This window comes from Diceros bicornis, chromosome 1 (assembly GCF_020826845.1).
Source record: "Diceros bicornis minor isolate mBicDic1 chromosome 1, mDicBic1.mat.cur, whole genome shotgun sequence".
NCBI classification, from domain to species: Eukaryota; Metazoa; Chordata; class Mammalia; order Perissodactyla; family Rhinocerotidae; genus Diceros; species Diceros bicornis.
The window spans coordinates 86,030,328-86,057,943 of NC_080740.1; the positions used below are offsets into that span (position 1 = coordinate 86,030,328).

The window sequence follows — 27,616 nt, forward strand, 5'->3', positions numbered from 1 at the left end:
AAGTAGAATACTCAGGCTGAAGGATATGCACATTTTTGAGGGTCTTGATACAATTGCCAGATTGGCCTCCTTAAGGGCCAGTCTGCTCTCCCCCCGTGAGGATGAGGGCCTGTCTACCCCGCTCCCCAGACCTGCATTCTACTTCTAATCAAAGCGTCAAGTGACAGGTTGTAGGACAGTATGATGGTGTCCTGGAGAGAACGTGAAGTCTGGAATCAGACTGAGTTTGAGGCCTTGGCCCCCCACTATTACCTCTGCAATGTCACCTCTCTGACCCTTAGGTTCCTCCTCTGCAAAAGAGAAAACGAACAGCACCTACTCTGGTAAGCCATGAATGGTAATCCAGATAATATACAAAGCATTTGTAAATGTAGACTCTAATTTTCTCTGCATTTGGGGGCAGAGGAAGCAGAATGTGCAGACTCCGTAGTGGGAGGAAATGAGAGCATGGCCCCACAAGGATGAAGAGGAGGCTGCTGAGGCGGGGGCAGAGGGGACTGAGTATAGCTGGGAGAGGCTGGCAGGGGCCAGACCTGCAGGGCCTTGTCAGCACTGAGGAGGCTAGTCTTATGGACAAAGGGGAAGCCACTGAAGGTTTTCAAGGCACAGGGCTGTGGAGGGAGGGTGACAGGATCCAGGTTTGGAATTTCTATTGATCACACCTGCCGAGGTGAGAGAAAGAACTGCAGGGGAGCAAGAGAGGAAGCGAGAGACTAGCTGGGAGGCTACTGTGGCAGTCCAAGCAAAAGATGACCCTAGGGCATCGCAGAGATGTTCACAAGTCAACAGATCCAGAGAGAGTTTGGAAATTTACAAAAACAAACTATGCTTCAGGAGGTGATGAAGGATTGGTGGGATAGGAGATGTCAGGAATGACAACGTTCCTGGCCTGACAACAAGATGGAGGGTGGTGCCTCCTCTAAACACGAGAACAGGTCCAGGTCTGGGAGATCATGGGTTTGATGTCTTTGAGACTCCAAAGATGCCAAGGGGGAGACGGACGTACTGGGTTGGTCAAGGAGATGCGACGTACAAACAAACAACTCTAAAACAAGGCAGGAGGCTCTAAAGGCTTTGGGACAGGTGGATGTAAATGGCTGGGTTATCCAGAGACAGGCGAGCTCGCTTCCAGCTGGAGTGAGGGCAGTCAAGGAAGGCTGCATGGGGGAGGTGATAATAGGGATGATAACAAGGATGGGCTGGATTTAGGCATCCAGAATAAGAGATGGGTATTTAAGGGGTAGGACATGGGCAAAGACAGAGAGGAGGCCTGGTCACCACTCAGGGTCTCAAACCTGGGACTCCCCACCCCATGCTCCCCGACCGAGGGGCAAGGACTCACGAGAAGCTGCTTTTTCTGTGTGTGCTCCTCCATCTTCTGCTTCATGCTCTCCTTCCGCTGCTGCCTGGGGAGCTTCTCCACCTCATTCTTCACCTGCACCAGAGACAGCAGAGAGCGGCTGGGTCAGGATGCCCCCTCACGCTGCCTAACAACAAGTCTTCGACCCCAAACTCCTGGGCCAGGGACACGGAAGACGAGGCTCAGCTTCCTAGGCAGCAGCCCCGCCTGCTCTCCAGCGAGCCCCTCTCACAGGCGGCACCTGCTGGCCTACCCCTGCCTGCTGCCGCTCCTGTGTCCAGACGCCCCCACAGCTGACAGGTGCTCGGTATCCACCCCCCTTCTTCTGATGACAGCACCTCAGTTTCCTTTAGGGCAGCATTTCTCAACCTTTTGTTCATTATGTCCATTTGTTCTCAACCTTTCGTCCACTCAGATGCCCTTTTCGACATTTTTTCCCTAATCACCCACCCCCATGAAATATTAATGCCACAGATACACTGCCAATCTGTTACACCATTATAATATCTAAGGTTTTTTTTAACCCCTTGGGGGTGATGTCACCCCAACGGAGAATGCACGCTTTAGGTACCACCTCCTCAGTCCCTGAGGCTCAGGTGGGGCTGACACCCCCACCTCCATCCGGCTCTAAGCTGGGCATTTGATCCAGGCTGTCAGTCAGCATATTCCACACCCTGACTTCAGGCATGGGTTCAGACAAGAGCACGTGATCCTTGCCGGGCCAGTGAGAGCTTTGGGACGTTTTCTGGGACTATCGGTGAAAGCCACTCTCTGTCCTCTGGGGCTGCTGAGCTGGGAGGAGGCAGGCCACAGTGGGCCACCCTGGAGGGATGTGAGACGGAATCAACTCAGGGAAGCAATGCCAAGACATGAGAAAGGAGGATTCCTGGCGACACTTCTGCCTCCTGGTCAGAGGCCAGCAAGTGTTCTCAGGCCAAGTGGAACTGGATTTCTGGCTTTTATCACAGAAGAGGAGAAGACATGCATGACACTTCTCTCTAAGGAACCTAGAGTTCCTCAGACTGCACTGAGGAACCCACATCCTCACAGGTACCCAACACCCCAAAACATGCACTCACTGGTAGAGGGCTCTCAGGAGCAGCTGGTGAGGGGAAAACTCTGTCCGTGATCAAAAAAGAACATTCTAGGGGAGTTCTACTTTGGCACGGTGAGGTAAGCCAAATGGCCTCTCCTCCTGCTGATTACACTGAAAAACCCTGGATAAAACCAAAAAGCAACTACGTGAGGACTCTGAAAAGTAAACAAAGCAGGTGACTATGAAAGGGAGTCAAAACGTATAGAACGGGCTGCAACAGGAGATGAGGTTCCTAGTGCTTTTCCTTTTGCTCTCCTGGCTTTGTACCAGTTCAGACCTGCAGTGGAAAGGCGGCTAAAACTCTGTAAAAAACCTCATGTTTCTGGCCAGAGAACCAGGAAAAGGGGCGTGTGCAAGGCAGAGACTGGGAAGAATCCTGGAGAGAAGACAGCAGGAAAGAGAAATACCTAATTCAGTGTAGGAACCCACACAAGTCTCAGGTTCCCCCCTGAGCTGAGCATGAGCAAGAAAAAGCAGTACAGCAAAGGCTTTGAAAACAAAACTCAGATTGGGACCACCACCCACAGAAGATAGCACAGCACTTGTGGTCTGAACCTAACAGGGCGGATTGCCTGCTAAAGCAAAAAAGGCAACATTCTCCAAAAGATTATAGTAGGACCTGGAGTCTACAGAATATAACATTCAAACTGTCAATGATACAATCCAAAATTATTCTACATACAAAGAATCAGGAAATATGACCAATTTTCAAAGCAAGCGATAATCAACAGATACCAATTCTTAGATGACACAGAGGTTGGAATTATCAAACAAAAACTTTAAAGCAGCTGTTATACCCACACTCCACGTGGTAAGGTAAACATTTGTTGTTAGTACCATGGAGTCAATTCTGACTCCTAGTGACCCTGTGTACAGCAGAGCAGAACCCTGCCTGCTCTTTTTTATGCCATCCTCTCACCTTCCAGCACTATATCAGATAATGCTCTGCTGCTATTCATAGGGTTTTCATGGCCACTTTTTCAGAAGTGGGTGGCCAGGTCCTTCTTCCTAGCCTGTCTTAGTCTGGAAGCTCCACTGAAACCTGTCCACCATGGGTGACCCTGCTGGTATTTGAAATACTGGTGGCAGAGCTTTCAGCATCACAGCAACACGCAGTGGCCACAGTATGACAACCGACAGAAAGCTGGTGTGGTTCACTGACTGGGAAATGAACCCAAGCTGTGGCAGTGCGAGCACTGAATCTTAACCATTAGACCACCAGGGCTGGCTAAAGGTAAACATACTCTAAATTAATGGAAAGATAGAATTTTACGGCAGAGAAATACACACTATTAGAGAACAAATTAGAAAATTTAGAAATAAATAATACAATGTCTAAAATTAAAAACAAAAAGCACTGGATGGACTCATGGCAGAATAGAAACAACAGAAGAGTCAGTGAAATTGAAGACTAATAAAAATTATACAATCTGAACAACAGAGAGAAAAAGATTAAAAAGGTGCAAGTTTCAGGGACTTACAGAAAAATATCAAAAGGTCTAATACTCATGTCTTTGGGAATGCCAGAAGGAGAGGAGAAAGAGACTGGTGTAGAAAATACATACCAATAATGGCCAAAACTTTCCAAATTTGGTGAAAGACATAAATGTACACAATCAAGAAGCTCAATGAAACCCAAACAGGTTAAATTCAGAGAAAACTATGCTTATACACAGCAAAATCAAACTCTTGAAAACCAAAGATTTAAAAAATTCTTGAAAGCAGCTAGAGAAAAATAACATATTGATGCAGGACAACAATTTCAGTGATCATGGATTTCTCAACAGAACCACGGAGGCCAAAAGCCAGTGAGACAACATCCTTAAAGTGTGGAAAGAAAAGAACAGTCAACCCAGAATTCTATGTCCAGTGAAATTATCTTTCAGGAATGAAAGCAAAATAAAGATATTCTCAGATGAAGGAAAAATAAAAGAATTTGTTGTTACCAAAAAAGGCTAAACAGACGTTCTTCAGGCTGAAGAGAAATAATCCAAGGGGACACTTGAATGGAGAAAGGCAACAGAAATGGTAAATATGTGGGGGAATATAATATGGAATTTTTCCCCTTAAGATCTTTAAAATATGGATGACTGTTTAAAGCAAAAGTTATAACACTGTCAAAAAAAGTTATAACATTGTCTAATGAGGTTTTTAATATATGTAGATATAATACATATAACAAGTATAACAAAAATGGGAGAGGGATTGAGAAATGCATATGGTTGTAAGGCTTCTACGTTTTACTTGAAATGTTACAATATAACTCTAAATAGATGCTGAAAGACTTAGGTATGTATATTATAATGCCTTAAAGCAACCACTAAACACACACACACACACACACACAGAGATTTAAGCCAACTGATGAATTAAAATGCAATTCTAAAAATATTCAAATACTCCAAAAAGAGGCAGGAAAAGGAGGAACAGAGGAACATAACCAGAGAAGACAAACAAAAAACAAATAATAATTTCATTAAATGTAAATGGCATAAAAACCTCTATTGAAAGACAAGGATTTTCAGATTAGATTTAAAACAATCAAAGCCCACCTACAGTCATATGCCATATAACAATGCTTTGGTCAACAACGGACCACATATATGACAGTGGTCCCACAAGATGAGTACTATACAGCTTAGATATGTAGTGGGCTATACCATCTAGATTTGTATAAGTACACTTTATGATGTTTGCACAACAACAAAATTGCCTAACACTGTATTTCTCAGAACATATCCTCATCATTAAGCAACACATGACTGTACGTGCTATCTACAAGAAACTCATGTTAAATATAAAGATACAGGCAGGTTGAATTAAAAGGATGGGAAAAGATATTCCATGCAAACACTAATCAAAAGAAAGCAGGATTGGGGGCCAGCCTGGTGGCGCAAGCGGTTAAGTGCACACACTCCACTACGGCGGCCCGGGGTTCACCGGTTCAGATCCCAGGTGCGCACTGACACACCACTTGGCAAGCCATGCTGTGGCAGCGTCCCATATAAAGTGGAGGAAGATGGGCACGGAGGTTAGCCCAGGGCCAGTCTTCCTCAGCAAAAAGAGGAGGATTGGCAGATGTTAGCTCAAGGTCAATCTTCCTCACAAAAAAATAAAGAAAAAAAGAAAGCAAGATTGGTTATATTAATATCAAACAAAGTAGACTTCAGAACATGAAATACTATCAAGAATAAAGACAGACATTACATAACGATAAAAGGAGGGGCCAGCCCAGTGGTGTAGTGCTTAAGTTCACACGCTCCGCTTCGGCGGCCCAGGGTTTGCGGGTTTGGATCCCGGGCGCAGACCTACGCACTGCTCATCAAGCTGTGCTGTGGTGGCATCCCACATATAAAGTAGAGGAAGGTGGGCACAGATGTTAGCCCAGGGCCAATCTTCCTCAGCAAAAAGAGGAGGATTGGCAACAGATGTTAGCTCAGGGCTAATCTTCCTCACAAAAAAAAAGGTCAGCTCACTAAGAAGATATGACAATTTTAAAAAACAAAAAAACTTCAAAAACATGAAATAAAAACTGACAGAACTGAAAAGAGAATTAAATAAATCCCCAATTATAGTTGAAAACATTAATACATCTTTCTCAGTAGCCAACAGAACAAAGGAACAGAAAATGAGTAAGGCTATAAAAGACTTGAACAACACTATCAATCATGTTGACCTACTTGACATTTATAGAACACTCCACCCAAGGGCAACAATATACATCCTTTTCAAGTGCACAATGAACATTCACTAACATAGACCACATCCTGGGCCACAGAACAAACCTTAATCAATTTAAAAATTGAAATCTTAAAAAATATATGTTATTTGACCACAATGAAATTAAACTAGAAATCAATAACAGAAAGATATGAAAGTCCAAACATATCTTAAAATTAAACAACAAACTTCTAAATAATCCATGGGTCAAAGAGGAAGTTGCAAAGGAAATTAGAAAATAATTTGAGTTGAATCAAAATGAAAATACAACACATTAAAATTTGTAGGATGAAGCTAAAGCGGAGCTTAGAGGAAAATTTATAGCATTAAATGCCTACATTAGAAAAGAAGAATAGTCTCAAGTCAATGATCTAAACTTCCACATTAAGAAACTATAAAAAGAAAAGCAATTTAAACCCAAACCAAATATAAAATCAGAAATCAGTAACATTGAAAATAGAAAATCAATGAAACCAAAAGCTTGTTCTTTGAAAAGGTCAATAAAATTAATAAACCTTTAGTAAGACTGACAGAGAAGGAGGAGGAGGAGACTATGAGAGAAACTACCAATATGAGGGACGGAAGAGAGAACATTACTAGAGAGCCTGCATCAGTGAAAGGATACTAAGGGAATACTGTGAACGGCTTCTGCCAATAAATTCAGCCACTTAGATGAAACAGACAAATTCCTTAAAAGAAACTACCAAAGCTCATTCAAGAAGAAACAGATAGCTAAAACCAGAGAGACATTATAAGAAAATCACAGACTGATATCCTTTTCATGAATATAGACTTAAAAGTCGTCACCAAAATATCAGCAAATTGAATATAGTAATATATAAAAAGGAAAATACATAATAACGAAGTGGGCTTTATCCTAGGTAAAGCTGGTTCAATATTTGAAAATCAAGCAATACAATTCACAATATCAATAGACTAAAGAAGAAAAACTATATGACCATATCAATTGATACAGGAAAACCATTTGACAAAATTCAACATCTATTCGTGATAACATCTATTAGCAAACCTGATAGAGGGCATCTACAAAAAACCCTAATGCCAATATCATACTTAACTATGAAATACTATGCTTTCCACTTAACATTGGGAAGAAGGCAAGGATGTCCACTCTACTATTCCTATTCAAGATCCTACTAGAGGTCCAGCCAGCATGATAATGCAGGAAAAAGAAATAAAAAGCATACAGACTTAAAAAGGAAGAAATAAAACTGTATCTGTTGGCAAACATTATTGTCTATGTAGAAAATCCCAATAAATCTCTTCGAAAATATATACTAGGAGTAATAAGTGAGTTTAGCAAGGTCAATATACAAGATCAACATACCAATATCAACGTATTTCTATGTTGCTAGCAATGAACAATAAGAAATTGACATTAAAAGAATAGTATCTTGTAAAATAGCACCAAAAAACATGAAATTAGTATAATTCTAACAAAAATATATGCTGAATTGGTACGTTTAAAACTACAAAACACTAAGGAAAGATATCAAAGAACACCTATATAAATTGAGAGAGCTATTGTATTCACGGATAGGAAGACTCAATATTGTTCAGATGTCCATTCTCCTTAAATTGATCCATGGATTCAACTCACTCTCAACCAAAATCCCAGGAGACATTTTCATAGAAATCAACAAGCTGATTCTAAGACACATATGGAAAGGCAAAGGAACTAGAATAGCCAAAGCAATTTTGAAAAAAAGAGACAAAGTAGGAGGATCTGTACTACCTGATTTCAAGACTTAGTATCAAACTATAGTTATCAAGATGTTGTGAATGATGGGTGAAGGATAGACAAATAGATCAATGGAACGGCACAGAGTCCAGATATAGACCCACATATATATGGTCAACTGATTTTGCACAAAGGTGCAAAGGCACTTCAGTGGAGAAAGGACAGCCTTTTCAACAAATGGTGCTAGAATAATTGGATATCCACAAGCAAAAACAATAATAATAGTGAACCTCACCCATACTTCACTCCTTATATAAAAATTAACCCAAAATAATTATACTTCTAAATGTAAAACCTAAAACTGTAAAACATCTAAAAGAAAATATGTAACCTAGAGTTAGGCAAAGATTTCTTAGATATGCCACTAAAAGTAGAATCCCTAAAAGAAAAAATGGTAAGCTGGACTTCACCAAAATTAAGTACTGCTCTGTGCAAGACATTGTTAGGTGAATTAAAAGAAAGCCACAGACTGGGAGTAAATATTTGCAAAATGCATATCTGACAAAGGACTTATATTCAGAATATAAAAAGAACTGTTAAACTTCAATAAACGGAAAACAAATCACCCAGTTAAATAAATGGGCAAAAGATTACTTCACCCAAAAATAGAGAGAGAGAGTAAATAAGCCCATGAACAGATACTCAATATCATTAGTCATTAGTGAAATGCAAATGGAAAGCCATAATGAGACACCAATTCACACTTATCAGAATGGCTAAAATAAAAAAATGAAATTGACAATACCAAGTGCTGGTGAGGATGGGGAGCAACCCGAGCTCTCACACGCTGTCGCAGAGACGTAAGACAACACAGCCTTTTTGGAAGAGTTTGGCAGCCTCTCCTGAAGTTAAACATGCACTTCTCACCTGACCCCCAAATCCCACCAGCTATTCTTTATCATCTCTTCTCTCAATTCCTGGGTGTTTTCTTTCACGGTTTCAGGTTGTTATCTGAATCCTGCTCCTCTGTTCTTTGGCTGTAACGGTCTTAGATTTTGGTTTCTCAACCTCAGCACTATTGACTTTTGGGGCTGGATAATTCTTTGTGGGGGGGCTGTCCTGTACATTATAAGATGTTAACAGTATCCCTGGCCTCTGCCCACTAGATGCCGTAGAACCCTCACCCCATCTGTGGTGTTTGTCAAAGCCCCTCTCAAGAGCGCCATTCAAGGCGTCACGCAATTTAAAGGACCCATTAGCTTAGAACTGTGCAGGCTTGATTAGGTGGTTTTCCAGGACAGAAGATTAGAAGCAGCAGTTTAGAAAAGGGTCTGGAGGTTTTTGCTCAAGGCACCGAAAACAGTAAGAAATGTTACCAAGGAGGGAGGCGGCAAAAGGCAGTAAAAACAGAGTCACACGGGGCCACTTAGCAAAGGAGCCAGCGGACTTACACATGTCAGTAACCCCAGAGGACAGGGATGGACCAGCACGGCTCTGGCTGGGATCGCTAGAGAGGAGAGGTGGGGAACTGCGCTCTACTAGACGCCAGGAATTCTGCATTCTGGTCCAGTTACACATCTTTGCAACAGTCACAGGACTCGTTAGTTTCTCATTTTCTCATCAGGAAAAAACATCTGGCTTTTAACTAAAATTTTCAAGATCCTTCCAGGAATATAATTCTGTTGTGTTAAGAAGAGCCAAACTATTTAAGAAATAGTTCGGGCCGGCCCTGTCGCGTAGCAGTTAAGTGCGCGCGCTCCGCTGCTGGCAGCCCGGGTTTCACCGGTTCGGATCCCGGGCACGCACCGATGCACCGCTTATCAGGCCATGCTGTGGAGGCGTCCCATATAAAGCGGAGGAAGATGGGCATGGATGTTAGCCCAGGGCCGGTCTTCCTCAGCAAAAAGAGGAGGATTGGCATGGATGTTAGCTCAGGGCTGATCTTCCTCACAAAAAAAAAAAAAAAAAAGAAAGAAATAGTTCAATTACATTTAATGAATTTTGCTGAGGAAGGCAGGGAAACAGTTCTGGAAAGATTTCCTTCAAGACTGGTTAAGTTTGCTTTCAAATTTAGGTGATCTGATAAGTTATAATTTTCAAGTGAGTTTCTCATGGATGCTAAATGTACTGTGTATATAGGAACCGAATAGCAGACCATCAATTCCATTCCTACAGAAGACACGTATTACACATTTATTACATTTGTATATGCAGATACAAAACACATTACTAGATTTAGTTAATTACTTGAAATGACAATGAAGAATAAATATGTCCCTGTTCAACTAGCTTACTAATAATGACTTTTCCCATATGCATACCTCCTTTGTGCAGGAAGGTCATTAGCATGATAAATATTCCATACCAATTGCTATAATCATGAAAGAGAGCCCATGAGGCATCTCAAGTTTTATCCTCTGTTATTTTCGTATTTTGTATTTTTGTACTTGTTTTCCATGCCTGAGTTGAAATCATGACCTGCTTCCTCACATTCAGTGGATCGTAGGGAAATGGACAAATGTTCTGAACTGGTTAAAGAAAAGCCCAGATGGGATCTGTGTGTGGTCTTCGTCTCCAGCATCCATGTGTGGATTTCTCTGATGCAGCACTGGGCTGGCTACTGCATCTGTGGGTAGTTCAGAGGCTGCTCACCTGGGGGCCCTACCCATTCCCAATTTTATCCTTCACCCTGCTGGTACATCCTAACCACCAATCCAAGAGCGGTGGGCAGGCAGTCTCCACCCAAGCCTCCATCCCACCTCGCCATAGCCCAGCAGCCTGCATCCTCGCAGAGGCGACCTTGGCGTCAGAGAAAAGGGTGGGAGCGTGGAGTAGGCAGTGGCAGGACACGGAATCATGGGACATCTAGGGGTGCCGTGAAGCAAGGCCCTCTGCTGGCCCCGACAGCTGGAATCCCTAGCCCTTTCTTTGGGAACTGATAAGAACAACAATAATCGTCAAGTAACCAGAAGGCTGTCACGCAGTAAGTGCTTACGAGGTGCCAGGGGCTGTACCTGCATTCTGTCCTTTAGTCTACAGAACAACTTCGTGAGGTGACCCTGTCATTACCTGCTTTCACAGAGAAGGAGACAGAGCTTGCCCGAGCTCAGAGTTGGGATTCAAACTCAGGTCTTTCTGACTCCAGGCTCCACACAACCACTCCACCATCACGCTGTCCTAAAAGAACAGCTTCTCTCCTTCGAGGTGAAGAGACCACCTTCTTCCTTTACTCTCTCTGGTGAAAATGCAGGATGTTCTCAAACTTCTTATGACCATGTCACCCTTTCCATGCTGACGGCCTCTGACAACGACGGCAACATGGAAGGATGGGGCCGTGCATGATTTGCTCATCGCTGCCTAATACAGGGGCTGGCGAATAGTAGGGGCTCTGAAGATGTACATACACTTAACGAATCAAGTAACAAAAGCCCAACAACTAGCTCTGGGAAGCAGAAGTAAATGCAAGCCTACACTTTGCCCGCCTCCACCATGAAACAGATTGAAGACAGCAGCTCCGTTAGAGTCCCAGCAAACAGGAATGCCTACCTGGAAGGACGGTGACAGAAACAACATCTTACCAAATGGCAGAAGCCAAGAGAGCAAAGACATCAAGCTTTCTCTTTCCACAAAAACTTTTTGAAGAAAAACATCCAGAGAAAAAGAAAATTTTAAAAACAGTCTGAGCAGAAGCCCAAGCAGACCCCACACACTGCCTCAGAGGTCAACGACAGGCTCGAAACCTTACTGGAATGCTGCCAACAACGGGCCCGTCCAGCTTTGTGAAGGGCGGGTGCTGCTGGTAAGGGGTGAGGAGCCTGTGGCTTCCCCTCACACACCCCCTTTTCCCAGGCACCACCCCTGCAGCCTCCTCTTTTTTCCACTCTTACAGCCCCCACAATTCCTCCCGCTCCCACCACATATACGTGGGGATGATGTGATGGGGTGAGGAGCCAAGAAGGGAACTGGCATCTACCGAGTACTTATTCTGGGGCAGACACTGGCTCTAACGCTTAATGCAGGTCTCATTTAATGCTCAAAATATCGGTGTGAGGAATGTATGGTGAACAGTAATTAATAAAACAGCAAACTCCTGCCTATGGCTCACCGCCCTCCGTGATCTGGCCCCTGTCTACCCGTCCAATTTCATCTCATGCTAATCTCCCCTTCATTTCCTAAGCACCCACCACATAGATCATTTTTTAGCTCTTTGAAGTCTCCAAGCTCTTTCCCACACCTCAGGGCCTTTGCACATGCTGTTCTACCCTGCTGGAATGATCTTATGCCTGGCAGCATCCTCTGGTCTCAGCCTAACTGTCATATGCGGAGAGGCCTTCCCAGACCACGCTAGAGCAGATCTCTCCATCTCTTCTCTCAGTAACTAGTCTATTTGCCTTCACAGATATATACAGTTGGTAAGTGTTTTATTTGTTTGATGGTGTACTTTTTTTTCTGGCTTCCCTGGCAATTAACAGCTCCTTGAGGGTAGGGACTCTGTCTATTTTGTTCAGTACAGTATCCCGGCAGCTAGCACAGTACCATACATGTAGATACTTATAAAACAGTAGCTGAATAACTACCATTTCGTCAGAAGGCATTGGGACTCAGGGAAGCAGCTTGTCCAAAGCCCAACAGTTAGCTCTGAGCCACGAGCCAGGACTCGGAACCAGGCTGCCTCCCAGGCCTGTGCTCCCTGCACTGGAGCCGGGGCATGCTTACCATCAGCTTCCTGCCTCCGCCCCCACGTACCTCAGCCCACTGGTCCATGTCTCAGCAGGAGGGCCAGGACCAGGGAACGACCAGTGAGACCCTCGCCCCAGGCACAGAAGGCAATGCCAGAAAATTCAGCAATCAAGATAAACATGTTAAAAAATCAAAATTCAGGAGCCGGCCTGGTGGTGTAGTGGTTAAGTTTGTGTGCTCTGCTTCAGCAGCCCGGGGTTCATGGGTTCAGATCCCGGGTGTAGACCTACACGCTGCTCATCAAGCCATGCTGTGGTAGCGTCCCACATACAAAATAGAGGAAGATTAGCAACAGACATTAGCTCAGGGCCAATCTTCCTCACCAAAAAATAAATAGATAAGTCAATAAATAAAAATTCAGGCAAAAAACAAGTCATGAACAAAGTATCAAAATTTTAAATACAGACAAGATCCAGCCCTGTACTAGCAGGACTCAGCCTCATCGCCTCACCCTAATCCGGGCCCTGTCAGATCCTGTCTATATTTTAAATAGCTGATATTCTGTTCATCATGAATATTTTGCACTAATCTTTATTTTAAACATTGCATTAGAAGATTATCTATCTTGGTTACTGAGTGTTCTGGCGCTCCCTTAAATCTTATGCCTCAGGTGAGTGCCTTGCTTGTCTCACCCAGCCCCGCCCTGCTCCCACAGGCAGTGCCTGAGGCCCCGAGGGTACACCTGTCACAGTAGAGTCTGGGAGCTGGGCTCCCAGGCCCCCAGCACCGCGGACCACCCTTAGAGGCTGTCCACCACTGCTCCCACCTGGAGATGAGAACGGCCGATTGGTACCCCACCCCGGGGCCTCCACCCTCCTTGTCTCCCTGCTTCCTCCTGAGAGTCTAGGAGAGCAAGCATGTCCCCACCTCCCGGTGTCTGGCTCCACAGAGGGAGTGTGGGCTGTTCTCTGGGCCCCAGAGGCCCTTTCCTAGGCAGGCTGAGACACACCTCCTCCCCTTGTCTCAGGGCCGTCTACCTCTTTACCACCTCTCCCTTTCCCTTCCAGCCGGGTGGGAAAGAGGGAGGAGAGGCTCATGAGTCCAAACTAGGGGCCTGCTGCTCTGGGAGAAGAGGACAGGGCACAGAGGACTTGTGTTTGCCCCCCCAGCACCCACTCTCCCCTCTGGTGACAGCATCTCAAACTGCCCTGGGCCCATCCCTCCCTCCTCCCCTGCCCTCTTTCAGCTGGGGTGGCTAAGCTGGGAGGATGGAGAGGCAGCTGCCCGAGCCACATGGCAGGGCCCGCCTGGGAGCAAGTCAACACAGAGGGAAGAGCCCCCACGATGGAGCAGCGGCTCCTGACGGCACAGCTGGAGCAGGCAGATCCAGTCGTCCCTGGACGTGAGCTTCTCAGGTGCACGAGCTCCCCAAATTCCCTCTGCTGCTGAGGCGAGGCTGAGCTGGGGTTCAGTCACGTGCAAACGAGAGGGTCCTAGCGCTCCCCGACCCCCCACCTCCGCCCACCACGTAGTGACCTCCTTCTTCATCAGCTTGAGCTGCTCCTGAAACTTGGTGTAGTCCCGGTCCTGCTCCAGGCGGATCCGCTTGGCCTCCTCCCGGCGGCGCACAGCGTGGTCTTGCTCCATCTTCTCCACTTGCTGCTTTTGCTGACGCTCCAGGTTCTCCAGCTCCATGTCAAAGAACTTCTTCTTGGCCTGGAAGGAGCAGAAACAGAAATTCAGCAAAGTCACTTTATACCTGGGAGGGAGGTGGACAGCAGCAGCGCAGAGCCTGTCCTCAGCCCTGGGCTTGAATCCCAGCTCTACCACCTCTTTGCTGTGTGACCTGGGACAAGTCACTTAACCTCTCGGAGTCTCTCATGTGCAAAAGGGAGACCAGACGCTCTATCTTGCAAGGTTCTTGCATGATGCTCATCAGAGGTTAACTTCCCTCTAGAAGGCCTCCTGTGTGACTCAGAGGAGCACTGTGACCTTCATGTGATCCTATGTTTACAAGTCAATGCCTGATGAGTCAGGAAACCACAGGAACTGGGCAGCTGTGAATTACTCTCCACTGCCCACTCCTCCCCACTCTGCAGCTTCTGCTTTAAGAAAACATGGAGGCAAGGACCCTGTAGGGACCCATCTTTTCTCACACTCACGTTGATTTCTTGTTCAAAACGTTTGTGCATCTGCTCCAGCTGCAGCTCATGCTTGCTGCTCAGCTGGGTCTGGTTCCGATGCTCTTCTTTCTGGAGCAGCCGAAGCTCTCGGAGTTCCTGGCGCCTGAAGGGTTAAAGGATGTGGACATTTCAGTCAGAAAGTGGCCTCAGAGCTCACATAACTCACAGCTAGGGACACTGAAGGCTGGATAGTGGAGCATCACACACGTCTGGGGCAGAGGCATAAGTAGAACTCAGGCTTCATCTGACATTATTGACAGATAAACAGTAATAATCTGAATATATAAAGAGTATTTGCAAATCAATAAGAAAAACAGGAATGTCCTAATTTTAAAAAGTGACACAGAATATGAACAGACATGAAACAAAAGATAAAAAGAAAACACCTATTTGAATGAAATGAAATGCAAATTAAAAAGAAATACCATTTTCATTAACTAAATAGGCAAGAGTATAGAGGAAATTGATACTTTCATAACCTGCTGACAGGTCTAAATTGGTACAACATTTCTGGAGGACAATTTGGCAATAAGTTTATGCCTTTCTCATTGGCAATAAGAAACCAATAAGTTTCTACATATGCGAGTGGAACATAGGAGTTCCACTTCTAGATATTGATTCTAAAGAAATATTCATAGATACACAACACAATTGAAGAAGGATAGTCCTAACAATGTTATTTATAATAGTATAAAATTGGAAACAACTTAAGTGTCCATCAATATAGGTTAATTAAATTAATATATCCATCTGATGTCATTTTACGCAACCATTAAAACAAGTTTTAGAAAATATTTAATTACATGGGAAAACATCTATTAAAAATGTAACCATTCTTTATGAACAGATATGGAATGATCTCTAAGTGAAAAAAAGGAAGATGTTGACACGTGGGTCTATTATGCTACCCTACTATCTGGGTGGGAAAAAAAGACAATGTGTGTGTGCACATGTGTTTATTGTGTGTTTTCCTATTAAGCACCGAGTATTTCTTTTTTTTTTTTTAATTTTATTTATTTTTTTCCCCCCAAAGCCCCAGTAGATAGTTGTCTGTCATAGCTGCACATCCTTCTAGTTGCTGTATGTGGGACACGGCCTCAGCATGGCCAGAGAAGCGGTGCATTGGTGTGCGCCCGGGATCTGAACCCGGGCCGCCAGTAGCGGAGCGCGTGCACTTAACCGCTAAGCCACGGGGCCGGCCCCGCACCGAGTATTTCTGGAAGCATCACAACGTAAAACATTAACACAGGGAGGGGAACTGGATGCCTGTCAGGAAAGTGAGGGAGGGAGATTTTTCACTGTTTACTCTCTTTTTTTTTGAATTTTGAACCATGACATTATATTACCTATTCAAAATATAAATACAATAAAAACCTGACCTAAACCACATAGTATACCTTAATTTTGTAACATATACATTGTCAATGTGTACATGTATATACTCACAGAAAAAATATTGGTGGGATAAACCCCAAGGTGAATCCACTAAAAACTGATATGTATCATTTATGTGATCAGAAAAGAAAAAGAAATTAAAATGATCAGAAAGAACTGGGGCCCCCTGTGAACCAGGGGCTCCCTGGCAGCCCCTCGGGACTAGGGTCCAAGAGGCCTATGGCCTATTCCAGTCCAGAGTCTAGCTGCCCACCAACAGCTGCCCGAGGAGAGGCCGCACACTCTCTGGGGTCAGAGGGACCGTGTTTGCATCTTAGCTCTGCCGACTTTCAGCTGGGTGCCCTTGGTCTTGGGAGGCCTCCGTTCCCCTATCTGTAACGTGGGGCAGACAATCTCTCCCTCTCAAGGTCTCTGAGGGTTAAATGAGATGATACCCGCAGGGCCTGCCTGGTACAGGGCCCAGGCTCCCTAAGTGGTAACTGCTCAAACGATAAAAAGAGGGAAGAAGCGGCAAAGGCCACCCAGTTTCAGGGAAGAGCCAGCGAGGCTTTCTACAGCCACATGAGGAAGCTTCCATCCGAGCCTCTGGTCTTTGACAGTGTTAACAAAGAAACGGAAATCCTGACTCAAAAGAGACTGAGGCTGGGGCCGGCCCAGTGGCGCAAGCGGTTAAGTGCGCGCGCTCCGCTGCGGCGGCCCGGGGTTCGCTGGTTCGGATCCCGGGCGCGCACCGAAGTACTGCTTGGTAAGCCATGCTGTGGCGGCGTCCCATATAAAGTGGAGGAAGATAGGCACCGATGTTAGCCCAGGGCCGTCTTCCTCAGCAAAAAAAGAGGAGGATTGGCGGATGTTAGCTCAGGGCTGATCTCCTCACAAAAAAAAAAAAAAAAAAAAAAAAAGAGACTGAGGCTTAGAGAACAGCTGACAAAAAAAACAAACAAAGGAGTACAGAAATAAGGTAGGTCCTACCCTCCCTGGCCCTCCTGAGCTCTCACAGGAAGGCAAGTGGAGACAGGCTGATGTCTTAAGAAGGAAAGAACCAGCACCAGCAATTTTAGGGAAAACCAGAACGAACTCAGACCTAGAACCCTCCATCTGGGAGAGTGACCATTCCGTCACATGACTTTAAAGCCTACATGTGACCCAATCCTCCAGAAATGTTCGGATACAGGTCTGACCAGGGGCGTGGGCCAGGAGGGGCATGATAAGCCTTCCACACCCCCGCAGCCTGGCCGGGTTTACAGGACACTCAGACCTCTGGCCCTCAGCGGGCAAACCAGCAAAGCCTTGCTCTTGGTGAGCACCTCTTCTCCACCTCAGCCGAGTCTCACCTTTCGAATCTGAGCAGCATCAGCTCCTCTGTTCAGGAGGAGGGAGGGGGCCCAGTGCCACGGCCAGCGGGCCCTGCTTCTAGATGAGTGTGGTGGATCTGGAATTTCAACCCCAGGAAGCTGAACTGCCCAGAGGGGAGACGATGGAAAGGAAACCCAGCCCTTGAGAACTGAAGCTTGAAGCATACAAGTCACCTCCCAGGTGACCATTAGAACAGAAGGTGGTGTCATTCACCGAGAGCAACCATCCCTGAGCCTCCCCAAACCCACACAGATGAGGACACCAGCGTGTGAGTGTGTGTACGTGTATGCATGCAGAAATGCCACCAGTGAAAAGTCTGCCTCTCATCCCCCTGGCTCCTGGGGAGGCAAAGTGCCCCAGAGTGTCCCAAACTGCTTCCGTTTGGCTTTGGAATGTCTGTGCTTTTCAGAAATATGAATGTGTTTGATGTTCTAGCAATGTTCTCCAAACCAATAATGAATTTAGCCCGCAAAGGCCTGGCCCCGAGGGAGCTCCATGGCCCCAGGGTCTCCCTGACTGCTAAGCCCCCACCCACCCCTGCAGCCCCACAGGAAGCTTCACATCCAGGGAAGCCTGGTAGAATCCTCACAGACAGACCTAGTTAGAATCTCTGATCCACCCCTTCTCACCCTGGTGACATGGGCAGTAACTGACCTGCCAAGAAACACTTTCCTCGTTTACAAAATGGCAGCAATAGGGTCTCGCTCCCTGAGGAGGGCCGGTAGGGGGCCTGAGCACCTCAAAAGTTCAAAGACGGTTCTTAGCAAGCAGCTTTGCCTCGAGCCCTCCTCCCCACACCAGTCCCTCCCGGTTTCATGGGTTTTGTCTCCAAAATGTATATTGAATCCAACCACTTCTTCCCTCTGCCCGGCCACTGTCCTGGACGAGGTCTCCCTGCGTCAGTCTTGCCCCTCCACGGCCCAGACTCGTCCAGCAGCTGGAGCCATCTTTCAAAAGGGACGTTAGAGTGGTCACTCTCCAGCTGTTTCCCTCCAGCTGCACCTGGGATAAAATCCACTCCTCTACCCCAGCCCACAGGCCTACGTGACCCGGGTCCCATGGACCGCATCCCAGCCTCTCCCCTTGACCTTACACTCCACGCTCCAGCCCAGTCCTCTCAGTTCCCTAAACGAGCCGAGGGTCACTCCGCAGGCCTCAGCCTTGCAGTTCCCTCTGTGCTCCCCCAGCTCTCTCGCGGCCAGCTCCTCTCACCCTTCAGGCTCCACTCAGGGGGTTTCCCGCAGGACAGTGTCCCCCCAGCCCAGCACTCACTATCGTATCACCCATTAATTCCTTCCCAGCACATGTACCACAATTGGGGATTATCTTTGTATTATGTGTTGGCCCATTAGGTGTAAGTTCTGCAAAGGCAACGGCCTCAACTATGTGGGTCACCACTGTGTCCTCCAACCTCGTGGGTGAGCGGATACATGGATGGATGGGTGGGTGGGTGGATGGATGGATGGATGGATGGATGGTTAGGTAGATGGATGGATGGATAGATGGATGGATGGATGGATGGTTAGGTAGATAGATGGATGTATAGATGGATGGAGGATGGATAGATGGATGGATGGATGGATGGATGGATGGATGGATGGATGGATGGATGAATGGGTGGATGGGTGGGTGGGTGGGTGGACGAGTGGGTGGGGGAGTGCAGGATCTCAAGCAAAACCAGTTTCCTTTTGTCTCCTTGATCCGTCACTTCATGCTGTAGACAGACAGCTCTCTCACCAAAAAGACATACGCCCATCCCTCTCACCACACCCCCACCCTGTTACCGCCATCAGCAGCCCTTCCCAGGCTTGCCTGAGAAATCTCATCTCCTCATCCTTCTTCTCATCTTCGCTGATGATCTTGGAGGTGGTGATGCTCACCTCTACGCCATCCACCACAAACTTGCGTGTCCTCTTGAGGGTTCTATTGTGCAGCCTTGAGTCCTGGTAGGGGACAATCATTAGGCAAAGCTCAGAATCCATAGGTGACACGGTGGGTGTGGCCCACAGCACTCCAGCCCCAGCTTCGTCCAGTGGACATGGCTGTCCATCGTCCCCTTCTCGCTTCAAGCTTCTCAACCTGCGGACCCGAGTGTCTGAGCTCATCCCCTTTCCTCTCCCTGATCTTGGCCTTCAGACACTGGCCCCTGACCTCCCCCACACAGCTGCCAGCACTCTCACACACAGGCTGTGGCGTCAGAGAGAGCTGGGTCCGAATCCTCCCTCTACCACCTGCTGGCTGTGCGACCCTGGGCAAGTCCCGTTCCTGGCTGAGGCTCGGCGTCCTCGGCTCGTCAGGGAATAGCAGTACTTGCCCCAGAGTGGCTATGAAAACTCAACGAGATAATGCGTGGGGGCACACAGCACAGCACCGGCTCACGGCAAGCGTTCAATACTTGGTATTTATTTCTGACAGCTATTGTTACAGACCACACAACCTCTTATCCACAACGCCAAAATCCAAAGAGCCCGGAAAACCAAAGCTCACAACTGATTTGGCAGCCAAACCTGATCTGACCCGAACTCCACAGGAGGCTACACCCATCCGCAGCACGATTTTCCTGTGAATAGTCGAGCACTACACAGAGTGCTGCCAGGACTCCTGGAGGTGTTCAAACACCCTGTGCAAGTTCTCTGTCCTGATTCGCATGAGGGCCTGTGGGCCTGCCCTGGGGTCATCATGGCGTTTCTCCCTCCAACCTCTCAACTGGCTTCCCAGGCCTGCCTTCCTAGTGTGGCCCAGCCCGGCCTTTCCAGACTGCCGAGGGCCTTCCAGCCCGAGAAGAGGGAGGGCCGGGGTGGCCCCGGCAGTCAGTCTCTGCCCTCCAAGTCGGCGCTGACCCCGCAGCCCTCACACTAGAACTGATCCTGGTCACAGGGTCGTCTGTCCCTGGGGTCACAGGCTCCCAGTCACGTCAGGGATGCTGAAGCAGCCCATGGACTCTTATCAGCACAGCCGTGTTCCTTGACTCACTGCTGGCCAGCCAGCAGAGGAACATTCCCAACACACTCGTGGAGAGGCAGGGGAGACCACTCGGGGCGGCTGGCCTCTATTTAAAAAAAGAAAACTACCTTGTCCTTTTCACTTAGTGTCTTTTTAAGAAGGGAAGGGACAGGACGCCTGCCCCAGGGAAGATGACGGCCCGGTGCTGCTTGCACATAAAAGCCGCTGGCTCCGCCTGTGCCGGCGACCTGTCAGAACTGCCCTTTCTCTCTGTTCCAAGGCCGGCTGTGGCTCCTCCTTTCGCTCCCTTTCATTTAGTAAATATTTTTGAGTCTCTACTGTGTTTTTCACCAAGCAAATGACGGAAGGAAAAAACAGAAGGATACAACACCTTCCCTAACATCAGCCTTGGTTGGGGATGAGGCCCTCAGTGTGGCCTAGTCAGGCGACCAACGGTGAGTTCAGGAACATCCTCGGCTTATGGGAGGGGGCAGGGGAAGGGGTTAGACCCTCCCAGCCGCCTGAGGAGAAGGAGGCCGTGGTTCCCACGAGGAAGGCAGAATGGCACGTGGCGTTCACAGCGCAGAGTCTGCGGTCTGATCAGCTCTCCACTTCCCACCTGAGCCTCCATTTGCTCATCTGTACATTGGGATCATGAAGGAGCCTCCTTCCTTTTTCTTTTTTTTTTTAAAGCATTCTGCAGTGCTGGCCTCCAGCTGAGCCCTCCAGTGAAGTGGCTACTGTCATTCACAACGTCACCCACTCCAGAAAGGCCACTGAGCCGGGACAGAGCCTGGAGCCCGCTCCCTTTAATCGAACGCACGAGTCAACAGCTGGACCACATGGCTGATGCCCAAATAAGAGAACTTCCACTTCTAGAATTCTCTCTCCCAAATTTTACCTTTAACCAAACCCAATATAAATGGAAACGCAAATTGAAATTTAACCCCAACCAACTACCTGATGTGACTAAATCCCAGACTAAACTCAGATATTTTGGAGATCAAACTATGAATCGAACTAAGAGCTCTGAACTAAGACCACTTAAAATGGAAGGCAGCCACTAAACGCTTTCAAGACCAAAACCGGACACAGGACATTCTGCAGCAGTCCTGCTCCCAGCCTGTAGCACAAGGGGTGGCGTTACCTTGATGGACAGAGAGCCGGACTCTCTGTTCAGGGACAGGTCAGCTGAGAGGGAGCTGCTGTAGTCCATGCTCTCAGAGGCGGAGAGGCTGCCACAGTCCGAGTCCCTCTGGGAAGGGCCTGGTTGGGCAGGGAGCTCCAGGCTGCCGTTGGCCAGCTTACTGTCGACCAGGGTCTCCAGGGCACTGCTGTTGGGACGGCTCTGGCTTGCTTTTTGGGACCTGTTGGCTGCTGGACTACGGTCCCCACCCTGGTCAGTGGCTTGCTTCTCCTCAGACACCTGAATTCTGGCATCCATTGACACTGGTCGGGACTTCCGGAGGGGCACAGGCACTGCTAGGCCATTCTCATTGCCAGGGGCCACAGCTGCGGGGCTGGTGGTCTGGAGGGATCTGTCCCCAGAGGGCTGGCTGGGCCCATTCACACTTTCTTGAGACTGGCTGGGTGGCAGTGGAGTGAAAGACGATTCTTTGAGAAGACTGTCAGCATTGAGGCTCAGCTGGCTCACCTTAGAAGAGTCCCGAGTGTGGTTCCCCAGAGGCTAGGAAAAAAAAAGATAGTCAAGGCCATGCTACTTGCATGTCTGAGACAGGAGTCTGCAACGCAGTGGAGTTGCAAAGTCAGACACCTACAAGGCGAAGTAGGGCAGGCACAGGCAAACAGAGTAGGTATCCCTCTCCAGTAAGCCACAGTCCTCACCACTCCCTATTGCCTAACCAACAATAAAATTACTACTTGTTTTGAGGAATAGGAATTTCCTGATCATCTCTAATCTTAGCCTAATTTAATACCTGTTATTCCTCCTAAGAGTGGAGGCAACTGTGGACAGCTGGACAGCTCATGCCCTACCTAAAGGGGGCAGTAGCTACTCTGCTCCAGCCAATTGTGACAATGTGATAAAATGGGTCCCCCGGGGCCAGACCTTCCAATTTTTCAAGACAAGCTGGAATCTGGATTTTCACATGATATTTCCTGACTTTGAGATGGCAACTAATTCAAATGGTTAAAAAATCGCATAAAGGCCAAAGCAAACCTAGCTAGGCGCTGGATTCAGCCGATCAGCCACTAAGTTTTTTAAGTTTTATTTGTGTTTGTTAGAGCTTTTAGGGGGTGGAAAGTACTGAAGATGTTACTATTATAAAACAGAACACCCGTTTCTGTGGATAGAACACAAATGTTCAGCTTAATGAATAAAGTGAACACCCATATGGGCACCTTCCAGGTCAGGAGTGGAACACCACCCCGGCCCAGGGACCCCCACCTCTGCCCATCCCACCCCTTGACATGATCATTGCCCTGACTTCCATCTCTAAGTGTTATAGGTTAGTTTGCCTGTTTTTAAACTTGATATTAATGGAATCACATTAAGCACTCCCTTGGATCCTGATGGCTGCTGGTTTTTAACCTTGGAATGGAAGGTTCCAGAAGCAACTCTAATTCACTTTCTATTGAACACCCAGGGTGATAGTTCAAAAATTCAGATCTGATCCTGTCATTCCCACACCAACACCCAGCCCCTGCCTGACACCCTCAACGGCCCCCACTGCTCTCATGACGAAGACCAGCCTCCTGCCTGCAGTGAACCAGGTTGGACGTGACTGCTTTCTGCCTTCCTCTCCAACCTCACTGCCTGCCGCCTCCTCCTGGAGCCAGGCCCAGGAGGTCTGGGTCACAGACACACTGCTACCCTCTCCCACCACGGTTCTCATACTCCCAGCCCACACCTGGCCCTGCCGCCTATCAGCTCAGTCAGCCATTGCACTGCTCAGACCTCAGCTTTCCCATCTGCAAAATGGAGCCTTGGTTCTCCTCTGTCAGAGTTGCAGAGCGCCCAGCACTCCGAGGGCTCAGTAAATTGCTGTGGTTACCATGCTGATGCCATTCATCCTCCTCAGGGGTCCCTTCTTCATCCTGGTGAGGATTCACACCAGCCTCAGGCCCCTCCCAGGACTGACTGAAACTTGAGAAAGCGCGGTATCGTCCATCCCCAGTGGACAAGTCCAGCCCCTGCCTCACTATGTCCACAGCACCATCCGGACAGCAAATCTCCCCTTCCGGAAGAGGCCCTCCCCAAATGGCTAGACCAGGGATCCGAAAGCGGCAGCTCAGGACAGAATCCAGCCCACAGACATGTTTTGCTTGGCTCAAAAGTTTTAGAAAATTTTAAATTAGCTTTAATTTAAACTTAAATTCAGCCAAGTGCAGAAGCTGCAGATGGGTTATAAATGTGCCACGACACGGGCCCCATGGGCACTCAGAGTACCAGACAGGGTCTGGGGTGGCCGGAGCCCCTCGGCCTCTTGCCTCTGATCACGTACAACCTTTATCTGCATTTATCCCACAGTATGCCAAAACATTTTCATTTTGTATGCGAGCCACAACAGGAAAAAGGCTCGGAAGCAGTGACTCAGCTACCAACTTAAAAATTGGAAGATCTCATGTGAAAATCTAGATTCCTGGTCCTTCCTGAAAACTCACAGTATCTGGCCAACACGCCTGCTGCCTCGCCCTGGCCTCGGTGCCGTCTTACGTAACCTGTGTTGTGGGAGCCTGTACCTCTGAGCAGGGAAGAGACAGTAAGGAATCCTTCCTGCACCTTCCAGGCCTCCTCCCACACCAGCCGAGGCCTGCGGGGGTCCTGTCCCTCCCCAGCACCCCTTCTCCTGGGCCTTACTGAGGTGGGGTCCACAGAGTCCTCTTCTTCCCCCTCATCCCGGCCGTCTTCGATCTCCTCCATCACTTCGGCCTTGGCCTCAGCCACCAGCTCCCGCAGGGCCTTGTTACTGGTGACGCTGCTGACGAAGGGATGCTGAGGGGGCAAGACACACCTGGATTAGAACCACTTTGGGCTGGGGGTGCCCGAGGAGCAGGCCACAGCGGGGAGACAATCCCCCAGGCAGAAAGGGCCAGCAGCATCCCTAAGTGAAACGTGAACGTGAACTTGGTCAGGGAGGCCCAGAGGCAGCGCAGAAAGTCCTGTGTGATGGAACAAGGGCAAATCCGGCTCTGCCACTCACAAGCTGTGTCACACCAAGCACGTCACTTTCCTTCTCTGAGCTGCAGGCTCCCCACCTCTCAAGTGCAGACGATAATGCCAAACCCACAGGGAGGTCATGAGGATGAAATGAGATAATGCACACAGCAGCGCTTAGCTCAAGGCAGGAGCCGAAGCAATGTTTGGCGAGGTTTGCTTGTGTATTTTCTTTTTTAAAAAGTTTTAATATATGGTTTTAAAAAATATACTATATATACATATTTTATCGAGGGCTTACTTACACACTTTGTAAAGTTCACAAACGCTTAAGCTCAGTGACCTTCTCCATATATATACACCCAGTGTAACCACCACCCCCACAAGACACACAACATTCCATCCCCTTGGAAAGATCCCTGTATCCCTTGCAGTCACCCCCACTCTCCACAGCTGCCAGCTCCAGAGACTAGTTTTGCCAGCTCTTTAACTTCGCATGAACAGAATCATACAGCATGTGGTCTTCTGTGGTTGGCTTTCTTCACACAACATGAGCTGAGTTGAAACTAAGAGACTGATCTGCATTGTGTATGTATCAGCCAATTGTTTCCTTTTTTATCCTTGTGTAGGATTCTACTGCACGAATCTGTCACAGTTTGTTTATTTATTCTGCTGCTGATGGACACTTGTGCTGTTTCCTGTTTTTGGCAACTATGCATAAAGCTGCCATGAACACGCTCGTCCATGTCTTTGGGTGGACACATGTGTTTGCACAATCTGGAGGCAGAGTGGTATATGTTTTATTCCCAGGCGTTTAGAAAAATGTCACATCTTTAAAAGTGAAGGCTCCTTCATGGACTGTGCAAAACACCAAAGCTTTCACGGCCTCAGCAGATGTCAAATCAGCATGGGCGTCTCCCTGCTGAAAGTCTGTCCTCTGGCATCTCACCCCAGCTCCAGGGTGTGGATAGGGATGGGGATTCCTCAGTTCACCACACTCACCCAGGGCCATGCAGAAGGAACGTTGGGGAAGGGGGGTGTCATTAAGTTGGAATTTGCTTATATGAAATTTACAGGAAGGCTCTGATGAAATTCACTATTTTTACTATCAGAAAACTTATCAGCAGAGGAACAGTGTCAACAAGATTGCAGGGAAGTATGTAAATGACTAAAGAGAATAAATTTTCTAGCACCTTGAAACCACATTCACAACTGATAGGTCCACCACAAATCATTTTCATCTGTTAATGCCTAGAAGGCCAGGGTAGCGGAGCTTGCGGGAGAGATGGGAGGAGCTGTGGGAGGCAGGACGGGGTGGTACATGCAGGGCCTCTGGGCCTTGGTGAGAGGCTGAGACTTTATTCCCAGAAGCCACTGGAGGGCTGCAGCAGAGCACTGATATTAACAGTCACCCTTTAAAAGTGTCACTCTGGCTGCTGTGTGGTTCCAAAACGTCTTGAGGGGGACCATTAATTATAGGGTTAACTAATTGCAGGAGGTAGGAGAGTATAGCAGTCAAGAGGACTGGCTCAAGGGGCCGGCCTGGTGGCGCAGCAGTTAAGTGCGTGCGCTCTGCCTCGGCAGCCTGGGGTTCACAGGTTTGGATCCCGGGCACGCACCGACGCGCCGCTTGTCAAGCCATGCTGTGGTGGCGTCCCATATAAAGTAGAGGAAGATGGGCACGGATGTTAGCCCAGGGCTAACCTTCCTCAGCAAAAAAGAGGAAGATCGGCATCGGATGTTAGCTCAGGGCTGGTCTTCTTCACAAAAAAAAAGAGTACTGGCTCGAGACTCTAGAGCCAGGCTACCTGGGATAAAATCCTGCTTCCACCACCAACTTGGGCAAGTCACTCAACCTCTCTGAGCCTCACTCAGTTTGCTCATCTGCATACTTGGAATAACAGTATGGTTGTGCTAAGCATTGCAGTAAGTGCTCAAAATATGGCGGCTAGCATCCACATCATCATCATCACTGTCATCAGTACTTTGTCACCTCCATCACCACCACCATCCCCACCAGCACCATCGTCATCACATCTTCATCCCCATGATCCCCACCAGCACCATCATCATCTCACATCTTCATCCCCACCATCCCCACCATCCCCACCACCAGCACCATCATCATCTCACATCCTCATCCCCACCATCCCCACCATCCCCACCACCAGCACCATCATCATCTCACATCCTCATCCCCACCATCCCCACCATCCCCACCACCAGCACCGTCATCATCACGTCTTTGTCATCATCACCAACGGCAGAATCAAATGAGAGAAGTGTGTCAGGCACCAGTTTTGCACTCCCAGCCATTCCTATTCCCTCCTGCATCCCCCCAGAGCGCAGCGTTTTGAACCGAGGATGAGAACCAGATCCAAACGTTCCTGAGCTTCACATTGTGCAACCTCGCACACGTGAACCTGAGCAAGGAGGCACAGGACACTTCGCTCCGGTGGCTGAAGCAGATGTGGCAGAAATAAATAATGCAGGCCCAGGCTACCGGAAATACCAGGTTTTCATCAGGGCATACCACATATTGACCAAATTAGTGGCTCTTCAGCCTGGCCAGGAGCCTTGCTCTCCTGAGGCTGAAGCTCTGCTCCACTGCCTCCCTTGAGCACCCCAGTCCTGAGGAAGTGGAGGGGTAACCTACGGGGAAGAAAGCCTTTGATGGAGGAGAGGCGAGCAGGGCAGTTCCCCTGGACGCCCGGAATCCCTGGGCAAGGGGGGCGGGCAGACAGGGCAGGCCCTCCTGGGGCCCATTAGGCCCGGAACACTGTTTTGTAAACTGCCCTGGGACACGACGTGCAGCCACCTCCTTCGCTGCGTCAGCTCCGTTACCTCCAGGGGTGTGCATAGAAAAGACATCTCCCCAACCCCCAAAGCGCCGAGCCCGGCACAGGGGTGCTCTGGTGTGGGCACACGGGTCCCGGGAAGGTGCTCGGGCACTCCTGCGCAAGGCCCAGATCAGAGGGGCACTCAGCCGTCTGCTCCTTCAGGAAGAGGAACTGCTGTTCAGTGCTCTCTCTGTGGGGAGCCCCAAGACGCCACAACTCGCCAGCTG

At 48.1% G+C, this 27,616-nt stretch overlaps 1 protein-coding gene across 1 annotated transcript in view; it reads right to left on the minus strand.

The window, feature by feature from the left end:
* Nucleotides 1-27,616, minus strand: part of STK10 (serine/threonine kinase 10) — a 115,620-nt gene that overhangs the window by 15,165 nt on the left and 72,839 nt on the right. Inside the window, exons 8-13 of the mRNA XM_058546000.1 lie at nucleotides 24,253-24,387; nucleotides 21,580-22,119; nucleotides 19,302-19,432; nucleotides 14,721-14,844; nucleotides 14,095-14,274; nucleotides 1,343-1,435 (exon numbers count right to left, since the gene is read on the minus strand). Coding sequence (XP_058401983.1) covers nucleotides 1,343-1,435; nucleotides 14,095-14,274; nucleotides 14,721-14,844; nucleotides 19,302-19,432; nucleotides 21,580-22,119; nucleotides 24,253-24,387 — 1,203 coding nt within the window. The remainder of the gene's footprint in view (nucleotides 1-1,342; nucleotides 1,436-14,094; nucleotides 14,275-14,720; nucleotides 14,845-19,301; nucleotides 19,433-21,579; nucleotides 22,120-24,252; nucleotides 24,388-27,616) is intronic.